This window comes from Pelobates fuscus, chromosome 5 (assembly GCF_036172605.1).
Source record: "Pelobates fuscus isolate aPelFus1 chromosome 5, aPelFus1.pri, whole genome shotgun sequence".
Taxonomy (NCBI): Eukaryota; Metazoa; Chordata; class Amphibia; order Anura; family Pelobatidae; genus Pelobates; species Pelobates fuscus.
This window is the reverse complement of record NC_086321.1, coordinates 152,325,729-152,341,608: the sequence shown is the minus strand read 5'-3', so window position 1 is coordinate 152,341,608 and position 15,880 is coordinate 152,325,729. Positions and strand designations below refer to the sequence as shown.

Sequence of the window (15,880 nt, the reverse complement as noted above, 5' to 3'; positions counted from 1 at the left end):
ATTCAGATCATTTAAATCAGAGGGGTCGATTGCCTCAAACAGCAAACATAAGCATCCCAATAGAGCTTGCAAAAGAGCGATTAGATGGGCTAACTTGAAAATGAAAAGCTCATAGCCAGAGAGCAAGACCAACCCCCCAAAAGTTTTTTTTTTAAAAAGTATTTTAATGACAGAAAGGTTAAGAGTGAAAGTGTTTGTCCATTGGAAAGTGAGATGGGTGAGTTAATCAAGGAGTTTCAGGACAAGGGAGAAATTCTAAATAAAAATATGTCTTGCGTATATAAAGAAGAAGATTCTAGGGCAGTAGATTTGCAAATCCCTGTTACAAAAGCCTTACAGTAAAAAGTTAGTTGGTTAACACAGGATAAAGTGCTTCAGAAATTAAATAGAGTAAATGGAAACAAAGCCCCAGGGCCAGATGGTATTCACCCATGTGGGCTTAGGGCAGGGCTCGACAAATCCCAGGCGCCAGATCGCCAGGGCGACTAGAAATTTCGCCCTGGCGTCTGTGATTTGCCAGCTCTCTAGTTAGCGTGGGAGGGAGCTTTGACGGCGGCCGTCATTGGGGAATATGGAGGGGGACGCCCGCGGGAGTACTGTGCGCAGTCGCCTGCCTGCGGGAGCATTGTAGGTGACTCGCGAGGGAGCAGTACTCTGTTTGCAGCTGCTCTCTGCTCCTTCTCGCTGTCTAATGATGTCGGGAGCCGAAATATGACATCATTCCAGCCCCGGCATCATTAAGGAGCGCAAGGAGCAGAGAGGAGCTACAGGCAGAAAGCGGCCCCACTGGACCCCAGGAAAGACCCACTCAGCTCTCCCAAAAGTAGAGAGGCTAAGTGGGTTTCAATTAAAACAAAAATGTGTGTGTGTGTAAGCCTGTGTGAGTCTGCGTGTGTGTGAGAGCCTGTCAGAGTGTGTGTGTGAGAGAGCCTGTCAGAGTGTGTGTGTGTGTGAGAGAGCCTGTCGGAGTGTGTGTGTGTGTGTGAGAGAGCCTGTCAGAGTGTGTGTGTGTGTGAGAGAGCCTGTCAGAGTGTGTGTGTGAGAGAGCCTGTCAGAGTGTTTATATGTGTGTGTGTGTGTGTGTGTGAGAGCGAGAGTCTGTCAAAAGAGTGTGTTTGAGCGCCTGTCAGAGTTTGTGTGTGCGCTTGCAAGCCTGTTGTCAGCGTAAGAGTGTGTGAGCCTGTCAAAGTGTGTGCGTGCAAGCCTGTTGTCAGCATGAGTGTGTATGTGAGCCTGTCAGAGTGTGTGAGAGAGAGTCTGTCAGAGTGTGTGCGCGTTTAGGTACCTGCCCCCTCCGATCGCATGAAGAAGGTGTTTACTCACCTTTCTTCCCATTTTCCCATGCCGTGCCAGTTTCACCATGGCTGAGATGATCAATCTGTATGATCTCAGCTAAGCCAATGCTTTCCCTTAGGAAAGCATTGGGAGGATTTTATGCATGCGCAGCAAATGTACCAATCCGCATCTCCTCATAGAGATGCATTAAATGAATCAATCTCTATAAGGAACATTCAGTGCCTCCATGCAGAGCTTGGAGACACTGAACCTGGGTGCTGCACGTGGTGCAGCAGTGACCCAGGACTCTCTAGTGGCCATCTGAGTGACTGTCACTAGAGGTGTTAGTAAGCAGCAATGTAAACTTTGCCTTTTCGCGGAAAAGGCAGTGTTTACACTGAAACGCCTGCAGGGACAGGATATAGACACCAGAACAACTACATCAAACTGTAGTGGTTCTGGTGATTATAGTGTACCTTTAAGAATTCTCGCTGAAAATGACTGGCTCGTAACATTTTTAGCTGGCTCCTATATTCTAAACAAATTTGTCAAGCCCTGGCTTAGGGAGCTTAGCGTAGAAATATCCATACCACTGTTTTTACATTTTCATGATTCTTTTCTTTCAGATATTGTACCAGAGGATTGGAAAAAAGTAGATGTGGTGCCTATATTGAAAAATGTTTCAAAAGCACAACACAGTGAGCTTAACATCTGTGATTGGAAAATATTTCGAAATGCTGTTAAGGAATAGTATTCAAGAATTAATTTTGAACAAAAATATCTAGCAGAATTCAACATGGTTTTATAAAAGGCAGGTCATGCTAGTTACTTAAGTTACTAGAAATATAGATCGGTATTCCAGTAGATGTGATCTAAGGCATTTAGATGTGATCTAATGCTAAGGCATTTGATACAGTTCCACAAAAAAGATTACTAGTAAAACTAAAATCAGCTGGTTTAGACAAAAAAACTTGGATAGAACACTGGTTTAAAAATAAAGTGCAGAGAGTAACTGTAAATGGAAAACATTCAAATTGGACAAAAGTGGTAAGAGGAGTGTTTAAGGGTTCTGCCCTGGATCCACGTCGCTTTAATCTATTTGTAATCATTGAACGTCATTTGTCTGTGTTTGCATTTGACACAACTAGGTAAGAGAATACAGTCTGAACATGATATAGCTTCTCTACAGAGGGATTTGGATAAATTGGGGGACTGGGCAGGCAAATGGCAGATGTGATTCAATATAGATAAATGCAAAGTTATGCATTTTGGAAATCAATAGTAAGATCGCACCTTGAATATGTGGTGCACTTTTGAGCACCAGTTTAAAAGAAACATATTGCAGAACAAGAAAAAATGCAGAGGCAAGGTACAAAACTAGTAAAAGGGATGGAAAACATTATTTTTGAGGAAAGGCTAGAAAACTGAAATTGTTTTCTTTAGAAAAAAGGCACTGTTAACACTATACAAATATATACAGGAATACAGGATCTATACAGGATTAGTACAAACTGTGATGTGCTAACCTGCTCATTAGCAGGCATACACAGCAGACAAGAGGTCATCCATTGAGACTGGAAGAAAGGTGTTTTCGCTTACAGCAGAGGAAAGGGTTATTTTCCGTAAGAACAATAAAGATGTGGTATTCTCTGCCTAAAGAGGTTGTTTTATCAGATTCTATAGATACATTTATTAAAACCAGTATATTCTAGGATAAAATGTATATTTATGAAAACAGGTTATTGATCTAAGGAGAACTCTGATTGGAGTCAGGAAAGACTGATTATGGAGTCAGGATGACTCTTTTTCCCTTTTTGGGCAATAACTGAAAATGGCTACAATTCTGTTTTTTTCCTTCTTTTGGATCAAAAGCATAAAAGACTGAGCTTCACAGTTGAACGTGATAGACTTTAGTCTTTTTGCAACCTAGACAACTATGTAATTATATAAACTGATAAATGTAAGAAAATAACGTAGACACATCTCTGCAGCACGCTTTACTTCTCTTGTGGTATTTATTAGGGTGAAGAAAGCAACAGCTGCTGCACTTCCACACTGTGAGAGATTTCAGGCATGCTCAGACATCTCCACAAACTAGCCATACTAGCTTTCTAGCAGTATCAGAGTCACACATTATTGTGTACCTAGCAAGGTATGTTAGAAGTCAAAAAAGAAATATGTAAGATTTTCTTTTTTTTTTTTAAATGAATGACACAACCAATAGCTTTTTGTTAGCTATTCAGTTGCACAAATAAGTCACATGTGACAGCTATGTTTTAAACATTGGAAAGAAGCTATAATCCTGTGGACACGTTACTTTGTATAGTTTAATATGGATCTACTGTACAGAAAATTATCTTTAAAGTGTACACAAAAACACTGAAATGCATCTTCTATCTACATAATGTGAACTGTGAAAAGGTCCATATTTTCATACAGAACACACTCTGACCTGACTCCATAAAAGTGGCAGAATTAAAAGATGCATTATCTCCATGTGACAAACGATCCTGCTTCATCTCAGATTCCACATCAAAGCAGGCAAACGGGTCTTCCTCTTCCTCAGAGTCTGGTTTGCGGAGTCTATGGAATAAACAAATTTATACATATTATATACAGTATATACAATAATATACAATATATAGTGTATTATTACACTGAGGACCATATTTGTAGATGGGTATAGTAAAATACACTGCCTGGTCTATCTTGGTATGCAAAGCGTTATCATAATAATCAGTTTCTAATGTGTTGACATACTAGTAGGGTTACACTTTGATCACTTAATAAATAAAAAAAATAAAACTTGGACATGGACTTTACTCTATTTTTAAATAATAATCCAGTATTTCTAAAAAATGGAACTAATGCTATATTCTGAACTGCAAATTCCAAATGTGGAACTTTGCTAGACAGGGGATTATGGCATATACTCAGCTGCATATGGAAATAATGTAAGGGCTAGGATTGACTTACAGTTATAAGCAACTTCTACAGAGTCTACTACAGAAACCTGCAAATCCTGAGAATTTGCAGCAAACACAGGAATTTCAAAAGGTATATCTTCTATTTTTGTCCTCAATATTTGCCTATTTTGTCATGCATTAACTATAAATTGTGTTAAAATGGGAATCGAATAAATAAAAACTCTGGATTATGTACCCATGGGTGTGGAGCAGTTGGGAACTTCTTCCACATGTGGTGGACATGCCCACACATAGAAGTTATGAGGCAGGAAGTGTTTAAAATGACTTTTGTTGTCATCAGGAGGAGGGAAATTACGTAGACACGCAAGCACGCCTACAGCTCGTGGGTAACCTTGCCGAGTTCCGAGTGAACACTAAAGCCGGGACGCGGAGGCAAAAACTGCGGTGAGAAGGTCTAGGCAATTGTACAGACGGTCGGAGACGTTTCCCGAAACAATTCCCGGGACTTGCAATCTGCAAATGGACTCGAGAGGGGAAAGACCAGCGGTAAGACGGCGAGGATTAACTGCTAAAGGTTCGAGGATACGCTTAAGGAAACAAGCGGTAGAGCCTAGGAGATCTAGTCAAGGATAAACCGAAAACAAACCAAAATAAATAAATAAATAAAGTGCTGGGAAGAATGAAATGGCCTTGTAAGACAAAAACTGATTTATATTACCTGCCTTAATAAGTATGCTCTAAACCTGCTGTTACAAAATAAACAAGGATTTACCTTTTTTTTTTTTTAAAGGGACACTATAGTCACCTGAACAACTTTAGCTTAATGAAGCAGTTTTGGTGTATAGAATATGCCCCTGCAGCCTCACTGCTCAATCCTCTGCCATTTAGGAGTTAAATCCCTTTGTTTATGAACTCTAGTCACACCTCCCTGCATGTGACTTGCACAGCCTTCCATAAACACTTCCTGTAAAGAGAGCCCTATTTAGGCTTTCTTTATTGCAAGTTCTGTTTAATTAAGATTGTCTTATCCCTTGCTATGTTAATAGCTTGCTAGACCCTGCAAGAGCCTCCTGTATGTGATTAAAGTTCAATTTAGAGATTGAGATACAATTATTTAAGGTAAATTACATCTGTTTGAAAGTGAAACCAGTTTTTTTTCCATGCAGGCTATGTCAATCATAGCCAGGGGAGGTGTGGCTAGGGCTGCATAAACAGAAACAAAGTGATTTAACTCCTAAATGACAGTGTATTGAGCAGTGAAATTGCAGGGGAATGATCTATACACTAAAACTGCTTTATTTAGCTAAAGTAATTTAGGTGACTATAGTGTTCCTTTAAGTTGTGTTTAAACCTTTTGTGGCAATACTATCTATTTTATGCTGGGGACTGTGAATTGTACAGCTAAAGTGAAGAGTGCCATAATAATTTGCTGTGAGTGTAGAGAAAGATTTAAAAAAAAAAAGAAAAGAAGGAAAAATAATACAACAAAAAAAGTACAGGAAGGCAAACAAGCTATAAAAAAAAAAAAAAAAAATCTAAAAAACAAGATGCACGACAAAAAAAGAAGAGCATCTAACTTTTTCCTCCACTGTCGGATAAAGGGACTCATCTCAGAGTACAAGATAATTCAAGAATACTGGAAAATAAAGAGTCTGACACAGAAAGCGGGTCTTCAGAAAAACAGTGGTCAGAACCGACTATTGCCGCAGAGCATCTAGCTAAATGTTTTGAGGCACAACTTGTAAAATTTAAAGCGACACTATAGTCACCCAGACCACTTGGGCTCAATGAAGTGGTCTGGGTGCCAGGTCCCTCAGGTTTTAACCCTTCAGATGTAAACATAGCAGTTTCAGAGAAACTGCTATGTTAACATTAGGGGTTAATCCAACCTCTAGTGGCAGTCTTCCTGACAGCCGCTAGAGGCGCATCTGCGATGCTGGATGCGAAATACACATCAAGCGTGCAGAATGTCCATAGGAAAGCATTTAGAAATGCTTTCCTATCGACTGTTTGAATGCGCGCGCGGCACTTGCCGTGCATGCGCATTCCGCTCCACTCGGAAGCTGACGTCGGCGGGGAAGGAGAGGTCACCAGCGCCGAGGGAGCCCGGCGCTGGATTAAGGTAAGCTACTGAAGGGGGTTTAACCCCTTCAGCGCCAAGGGAGGGGGACCTTGAGGGTGGGAGCACCCTTAGGGCACTATAGTGTCAGGAAAACGGGTTTGTTTTCGTGACACTATAGTGATCCTTTAAAGCAGAAATAAAAATGTCTTCTAGTGATATTAAAAGTGACCTAGCCAAGACTGGAGAAAGAGTAAAGGCTATGGAGAAGACTGATATTATCTTTCTACAAACACTGAAAGTTTGAAAACATTAGAAGAAAAAACGGAAAGTTTGCTTAATAAAATAGGTGATCTCGAAGACAGGTCACGCAGAAACAACCTTAGAATAAGAGGCATTCCTGAAAATATAATATCCTCCAAATTAGAAGACTACTGTGAAGATTTTTTTACATTTCTGGGGCTACTCCCAAATAATGAAGCTAATTACATTGAAAGATGTCAAAAACTCATGAAAAATAATAGTGTGCCAGAACACGTACCAAGAGATGTGATCATATGCTTGCATTCGTTTTGCTTTAAAACACACGTGACGTGCTTGTGCTGCTAAAGATTTAAAAGATTTACTTTATTTTCAAATAAAAGTTTTTTAAGACTTATCCTCACAAACAAGATTGAATAGGAAAGCTTATACTAAAGCTACTGTTATACTGAGAAAACATTGAACATAAAATATGCCTGGGGCTTCGCGATACAATTTAACTGAACTGAAAATTATAAATGCATTTTTCACAAACCGCAGACGCTTAAAATTGGCTTCAAGAAAAGAGCTAAAACTAAGAGAAAAGACTTAAAAGGAGAAGAAAAAAAGTGTTTTGTTTTTGTGGGTAACACTGCAATGTTGTAATAATGTAAAAATAGAGAGGGTCTGAGTAAAGTTAAGGGAAGGAGAGGCGAAAGGGCAGGAAGAAACATGAATTAGAAGTACAAGTGGTGAAATTATAATATGATCAAAAACATTTATTACAACGACTTTATGGTCTGACCATAATCCGATTATTTTGGACTTAGAAGATGACATTAAAAGACACAAATCGGGCTGACCTGCAAACGGAGCGGTCGCATGGCGGAGGAGCTCCCGCTACACAAGCTACCGCTAAGGGGAAAACTTACAGCTACTAAGCCTGACATGATGCCGGGGCATGCTACCCAAGCTGGGGGCACCCTGGCGAACCTACCGACACCAAAGCCAAGTTCCTCCCGCGATCCTGCACCGAGAGAGGCGAGCTGTGGCCTACGGCGGACGGAGTTAAGGAGAGACGGCCGCTCTCCTTGCCTAACTGCTGGGGGTACCGAGCTACTGCCTACCCGCTCCCCCCCCCCCCCTGGACCGATGGGGGTGATCTTAGTCCATTTCCCTCAAGCAACAGGACTACTCCAAACACAGACAGCGGAACCCCGCAAGATACCCGCTACAGCATGGACCCATACAATGGCGGACGCCACGTGTGAACACAACAGCCACACAGTAAGGCACCACACTCTGGCTAAACTTGAGGCCATAATCGACCCCTTTAGGGCGAGCTTGGAGAATAGACAGCGGCAGACCAACGATCTGGCAACCCCACCTGACAGCAAACTAAAGGGCCCCTGCCACAGCCGCGCTAACAAGCACCCGACAACATCTCAAAGATGGTGCCGCAGACGGAGGCCTCTCCAGCATGCACGCAAACACCCACGACCGAGCCACATGGCAAGGCCAGCTCGAATGAGCCCAAGGGCCACCACTAGACCTGGCACACGTATGAGAACCACAACGCAACCTCCAGCCAGCGGGCCAGCCTCACAACACCGAGCACCGCCACCGCCAAAAAGTGCCCCAGTGACCCAGACAAAGAGACCACCCACCGTCAACATCGGCACAGATATTCATGGCAACAGGCGGCTGAGAACACCAACGGCATCCACACTGTTCCACCTTGCTCGATCCCAGCAGGACTCTCAAGCGCCCGCAAAGTCCTCTCCCAAGCGGGGTATAGGCTGACAGGGCACCCATACTCCTGTAAGGTGCAGAAGCACCTGAATAGAGCCTCTGCCACTCAGGACGCTACCCAGACCCTACAACAGCCTCCACAACCGAGCTGGACTTGATACTTGAGTAACCCTCACTGCCTGAATATGTTTTATATCCTATGCTTCTCCCTTCAATACTTTTCTTTTTTTTCACACTAATAATCTCCTTATTGTACCATATTATGTTCACCACACGAGGCCATGTCCCCATGAGGCCTGTTGCCTGCCACTCACATATTGCTAAACCTGTTCCCAGACACTTTCTTAAGTTCCTCTACCATTCTTATACTCTTGTCTCATTAAGCATGTACCTTATCACAGTATTCACATAATTGTACACATCTGAGCGACTCACGCATCACCAATACACTCGCACGCTTAAACGCACAGGTCATACATGTAACATTAGCGTACTAACTAACTTATTGAAGATGTGTACAGAAACTTCTTGTATTTTTTCGTTAATATAAAAAATGTGCTGGCGCAGCAAAATTAACCAAAGTATTAATCCTGGCAGACCCACGCCTTACGTAACCTGATTCATTGTAATGTTTGCATGTTCTTGCACTCATTGTTGTGACGATGCAGGAGAATTTGTTCACTGACGCACAATAAAAATAAAGAATTAAAAAATTTTTTTTTAAAAATACACAAATTGGAATAGAAATTGAATGACTGGGTTCTTAAAATTGATAATTTTAACGGATTAGTTTTTTAGTGAAAATAGAGGGAAAGAAGTAACTGCCACGGTTACTTGGTGTGCATATAAATGAGTCATTCGTGGCCACCTCATAAACCTAACAGCTAAAGAAAATAAATTAAAGGAGCACTATAGGGTCAGGAACACAAACATGTATATCTGACCCTATAGGGTTAAAACCACCATGTAGTAAAATCTTACTTGTATTCAAGTCTGCAGCTGCTTATTTTGTCCCCGTTTCCTTTAGACCTGCCGACTGCCTGCTGACATCATCAAAAGTGGTGGCCTGATCCAATCACAATGCTTCCCCATAGGATTGGCTGAGACTGACAAGGAGGTAGATCAGGGGCAGAGCCAGCACAATTCAAACACAGCCCTGGCCATTGAATCAATTAATCTCTATGAGGAAAGTTCAGTGTCTGCATGCAGAGGGAGGAGACACTGAATGTTTGGATGCATTTTAGGCAGCCATGACCCAGGAAGGATCTCTAACAGACATCTGAGGAGTGGCCAGTGAAATTATCACTAGGCTGTAATGTAAACACGGCATTTTCTCTGAAAAGACAGTGTTTACAGCAAAAAGCCTGAAGGTAATGATTCCACTCACCAGAACAAATTCAATAAGCTGTAGTTGCTCTGGTGACTATAGTGTCCCTTTAAATAAGGGGAAAAAATCATAAATTTAGCAGAGTTATATATAAATCTAGATGATTTACATTATCAAAATAAATAAGTACCTTCAAGAAAATGAGAAAAAAATAAAAAAATAAAATGGGAATTGGCCCAGCCTGAAGTGTCTATTTTACTGCCATTATATTGTTATGCAAACTACAGTGAAAAGTTTGTAATATGTGTTAAGTTTGCATCGAAAACAATAAGTACAGTCTTTCTAAGGCAGCCTGAATGCTGTGGACTTATATGTCTCCAAGAGAATTTATTAGACTGGCTATTGATGGACTAAATATCCCATAATTCAATCCAAACAACCAACAATAATAATGGGAAGTGAAAATCATCAATTTAGACAACAAGGTTTCTACATACAAGATATTTTGCAACAAAAAACCTAGTCAATGTATAGAACAATATTTATTATTCTTATTGGATTGATGTGGCATACTGCAAATGTGTGACGCTCTAACAGTAACGCTCTCTTTGCTTGGTGCCAATAAATGGTCCTTAAAGTACAACAGTAGGTCAGTGCTAATTTACAGACACTATGTAGGTAGGCAGCAACCTTGAAGAAGGGAATCCCTCCAACCTTTCAAGGAAACAGAAAATAGTGTAAAAACAGATAAGGCTGCGCCAATAGAGTAAGTAGTAATTGTTCAAAAAAAAGTCTCACTAGAACAGCAAGGGTAAGATTAAAGTGCTTGTAGAGACTTTTCCTCAGGGGTGGGTCCGTCCGGATGGTTTAGGATATTCGCATATGTCATCTAAAAATATCATCTAAAACGAGCATTGGATGTGTGAGAATTTGTAAGAACATTTATTTATTTATAAAATATTTTACCAGGAAAGATACATTGAGATTTCTATCATTTTCAAGTATGTCCTGGGTCCACAAAACATTGCATTGCTACATTATGGTACAATAAAATACAAAAACAATATTAATACACAATATATACAAAATTTAACATAGAACAGGTAGGAAATATCTAATCAGCCATGACACGTGCATTTTGTCACGTCTTACTAATATCATTAAATTCTCACACATCCAATGCTCGTTTTAGATGATATTTAAAGCTATATTACTGTTTATTTCTGTACAATTTTAACTTTATTATTTTTATTTATGTTTGATATGGTCTTTAGATTCCATTTTTTTAATTGGCTAATTGAATTTTATGCGCCAATTTTAATTCCAATGTACTCCTATATAAACTAAGTATGCCAGGTTGCCATCTCTTTTCCATTTGAAGAAGCCACATATGGTGAAACGTGTTATGGTTATTTTAAACAGTTAAAGTCTGCTGGTAACCTAAGTTGTACCAATTTTCTTTTTATATGCACTTTTTTTTTTCTCCCTTGCATTTTTATCTGTTCCTGTACTCCAAGAAATCCAAGGTGACGGTCATTTCACTAACGCTTTATCAAAAGAACAGTGTTTTCTGCTCTACACTTGTGAGTACTGTATAATTTTATCTCATTTTATCATATTGAGAGCACTATTGTTGTCCTTTTAACATATTTTGGAGCCCTGGATACCCAGACTGTACTGACGGACATACCTCTCCTGCATATTCCATAAGCGGGGATTAAACCGCAGTACGCCCTCCCATCCAGAGCTGGTTATAGCTCTTGCAAATGTGAGTGTACTACCTACTTTTTTTTTTATAGATTTTATCCCTGGATCTAGACTTATTGCACTATTGGCTGTTTTCGTATCTCCCTCTTGTCTCCCCACATATACGAATATCCTAAACCATCCGGACGGACCCACCCCAGTCCGTCCGGATGGTTTAATTTTACCTTGCTGTTCTAGTGAGACTTTATTTTGAACAATCACTACTTACTCTATTGGCGCAGCCTTATCTGTTTTTGAACAACAAATGGTCCTTGGCCGCTTTACAAAAAATGTCAACTTGAGATTCCCGTGAAATTCCTTGGGGCACTCCCATGTCAAATCAAAAATTAAAACACCTGATCAACCAGTCTGCTCATGTACTTTCAACTTTATAATATGTGCAGAAATTACAGAGAAAATATAAAGAAGTGGCTAAAACTTAGGGATCTAAGGCTTACCTGGATGGCAAGAACTTCAGCAGCAATTCCTGGAAATCAATCCTTTCCTCTTTCTTACATTTGGTGTTTCGTACACGAGCTGAGCGCCTTTTGGCCGTCTCCCCTGCATCCTCAACTATTCTTTTCCTTTTTACCCCTTTCTTGCACTTGTCGCCAGCAGATACATCTGTTTAGCCCCCGCCACAGAACAAACAATAAAACAGGAATGTTATATATTTATATATATATATCCACAGATTTAATGCTTAGTACCCACATAAAAATAAAACTGCAATAGTTATAGAATCAGTTATTGAAGATCAGTGGTATTAAAAATACCCCTACTGTGTCTTGGTGGTATGAATTAATTATTTCTATCCTCAAAATCATAGTTCAAAGAAGATGACAAGCAAAATATAACAACAATAAAATAAATGACTAGAATTTAAACTTGTTTAATCAAAAGACGGCATACATAAATTAATAACCTAGTAGTTGTGTAAAAAAATATATTATGAATAGAATATAAACAGATAGAATTTGTATCTTGTAATATCTTTTTTATTGGACAAAAAAATACACACACACTCATTTTCAATGGATTTTTATTTTTTTTTAATTTATAGGTATACACATATTGATAATATCCTATTTACCAATAATGGTAATAATGGTAAGTCTATTTATGTGGGAAAACAATAGTACAGTATGTAATTCAACAAATAATTTATAGTTGGTCAATGTCTGATTTAATTAGCATATTTATGAGTAAAATGTATTTGCATCACAAGCAAATTGGAAGAAATGTGGGCAAACTGTTCCAGATTTTCTACTAAGCTGAAGATACCCATTATTGAGGACTCAATGCTGGCCAAGAAAATGCTAAAACTTTTATAGAAGCTGTCGGACCCAGTGTGCAAACCGATCAAACGGTCTATAGTAGCATTTTTCTAGCTTGAGAAAATATACCGAACAGGTTCTGGAGAGTTACTGCACTGCACTTGCTTGTGAGAGTAACTGGAAATTTAAAAACAAAAATAGGCCAAAAATTACCTCAACTTCTTCTGATAAAGGGCACTTTACGCAATATACATTAAGCTATCTCAATCCCTTCCCTGGCATTTAAGTGAACATTTTTGTCTTGGCTTTTGCAGCTTATAATTTTTTTGTTGTGGTGAATTTATTTATATTATTGTTAGTATAATAATGGTCAATAGCTATATTCTACATTGCAGTCTTGTAGGTGAAATTATTTTTTGCATATTCCCAAGCAAATGCCGTGACTGTTTGGTGTCTGATATAATGTATAGGTTTACACTACACAGGTCAATCACAGAGCCGCCAAGAGTTTAGAAGAGCATACAGGGTGCGCCTTTGTTTTTTAACAATAAACTATGCTTTACATGTCCATCTTTCTGCATCTCCTTCTCAATCTACAGTATATCTCTTTTCGCTTTAAAAATACTGCACAATGTCATAACTTTATACAGCAGAAAGCTGATCATTACACTACAGTTCACATAACCCATTGCGCAGCTTATGGGATAAGCCTATCTGTGCTATAGAAAGCTTAAAGAGCATCATGATCATGAGTCAATTACTGGTTTGGTGAGCACACTGCTAAAAGCTACACAATCATGGGCTTTGCAGCAGATGCATGAAATTCAAATGTGATCTTTTTTTATTCTGCATACATTTTACAGCACTATCGGTATAATATGTAATAGTAAATAAAAATAACGGTTCCTTTGAGGGTCCCTCTTAGAAAACATAATTAGAGGACCACTCCAACACTTCTGCTAGCTAGTGCTTTATGTGTATGGACTATTCTATTTTAATGGTAGGTGTGATGGATCACTATAACCATGGATTACCATTCCCTTTGTTTATGCATTCAACTATGTGCTCAGGAGATTGCATTCCCCTTTATTTTGTTTCTCCCTGTCATTCTCTTACCGAACAAGAAGTGTGCCACCTATTAAACCTTATGTACTCAATACACTTCAAACTCCCGAACAGTCGAAACGGTCGGAAGTGAGTTGAAGTGGTCGCCATTCAAACACGTGGCAGCGGCCATCTTAAGCCGCGAGTACTTTGAGCGGTGTTTGGTCGTTGAGTTCATGGAACTCAAATCGGACACGCGACGGCACGAACACAGCTAAAGTTTCACCTTTCATGGATGTTTGACTATTCGAAGAATAAAAGAAACTCCCGACCAAGAGACATACACTGACTGTATTCACAAACGGCTACGTTCGGTATTTTGAACGTTATTTCGAATCCTCGCAGTAGAATTTCTGAACCCCTGAACTGATCTGGGTGATTTATGTTGGTACTTTTTTTATGTTTTTTGGGTACTTTTGGGGTTTTGCAAAATATGTGTTTTTTTATGCCTGGAGATAATTGGGTTAATACAGTATCTGACTCAATTATCTAGGCAGAGGGGAGGGATTGTATGCTATGTGTGGGAGTGCCTTACATTGTAAACATGTTTTCATTGGTGTATAATTTTGTGTCCCTGTCCCCAACAAGGTCCATGTGGGCGTACACCTTACTTGGGAAGTTGCATAAAAGGCCAGTGTGGCTACTATTAAACCAGTCCTGCTTTACCCTCAACATAGAACCTCGCCTCGTGTTTGTAGGGACCTGCTATACAAGCTATATCACTAGCTCTTATAAGAGCTTCACAGCTATGCCTACTCTTCACTGCTTGGATTGATGGTTGGGAATACTTTAGCGCTCTCTACTCTAGGGGGAAAGTACATCTCTGGCGGCGGAAACCCCTTCACTAGCAGGGTGGCCGTTACAGTAGGTTATAAAGGTGCCAATTTCTATGAGAAACAACTGCCCCACTGAGCTAACGGAAGTGGCAGACATTCACCTACATCTCCCACAGAGCCTGTGCACGTGCATCCACCGTGCTCCATTTTACCTGTCCTTTAATGGCGGCACCTACTCCACAGCTGCCCCCTGTCCAATCCCAACCCTTTGTAGTGTGTGCATGCATGGCTTAGAATCAATTTTTGTATATAAAATATACAGTGTGGAGTATTCCTTTAAGAAAATTAATTTTATTTTTGCGTGCTTTATTTATTCTCATGCTTCTTGTATTACCAACTATTATTATGTACATGCCAGATTCAATCTAGTCAATGTCTGTTCTTCACACAACAAACATATATCATAATAAAATTTTTGAGCATTGGATAGCTCAAGAAAACGTGTATATTAAAATTAACAAGAATGCCTTATGTGAAGATAAACCTTTTTTTTTCTCCAGGGTACAAAGTTCTAAAATGAACACTAACAGTAAAAATAATATTTATCATGGAAAGATAGGAATATGTTTATTTTTAATGATGGAGTGTTCCTGTAACCACATATACTACAAAAATCACCATAGCACTGGGGTGGGCTGAAGGTGGTAAGTAGACACTCTCAGCCTATCACAGCTGACCACTGCTGCTCAGGCGAATGGTTCCTCATTAGTCTCAACAGTACCAGGATGATGAGCTGCAGGGAACTTTCCTATAGCAGTAAAACATTAAAAACTGTTTAGCCATCAAGATGATGGTTCTGCCGCATATATTATATCTCTTCCTTCTTATCCCTATAGCTTTGCCTACCCACTTATTGAAAAAAATCTACCATTAATGCCCACATATGGAAGGGGAAGCCACCGAGGATCACACCCTCCAGTGGTTACCATACCACAAAGGGGGACTGGGTATTCCGGACATCTGGAAATTTTACAGAGCCTCTGTTCTCTCATAAGGGCTCCGTATTCTACAAGGGTTGACAAAACCCATCTGGATTACACTAGAAAAAGCTTGCATTCACCCATGCAAGTTAGAGTTGCTTCTGTGTTCAAACTTACCTAACAAAGTCATTAAAAGTAACGGATTACTAACTACCGCCTTTTTGTTAAATGATCACTATAGGGTCAGGAACACAAACATGTATTCCTGACTCTATAGTGTTAAAACTACCGTCTAGCCCCCCTGGGTCCCTTATGCCTCCATAAATATAGTAAAAATCTTACTGTATTCAAGCTTGAAGCTGTAACTCTGCATGCTTTTAGACTCAGAAAAACAGTGTGCTGACATCATCAGAAGTG

General features: G+C 39.8%; 1 protein-coding gene across 3 annotated transcripts in view; it reads right to left on the bottom strand.

Annotated features, from left to right (window-relative positions):
• Window positions 1–15,880, bottom strand: part of CABIN1 (calcineurin binding protein 1) — a 163,230-nt gene that overhangs the window by 131,894 nt on the left and 15,456 nt on the right. For all 3 annotated transcript variants that reach the window (XM_063454503.1, XM_063454504.1, XM_063454505.1), the window contains exons 10-11: window positions 11,785–11,950; window positions 3,728–3,858 (exon numbers count right to left, since the gene is read on the bottom strand). In XM_063454503.1, coding sequence (XP_063310573.1) covers window positions 3,728–3,858; window positions 11,785–11,950 — 297 coding nt within the window. The remainder of the gene's footprint in view (window positions 1–3,727; window positions 3,859–11,784; window positions 11,951–15,880) is intronic.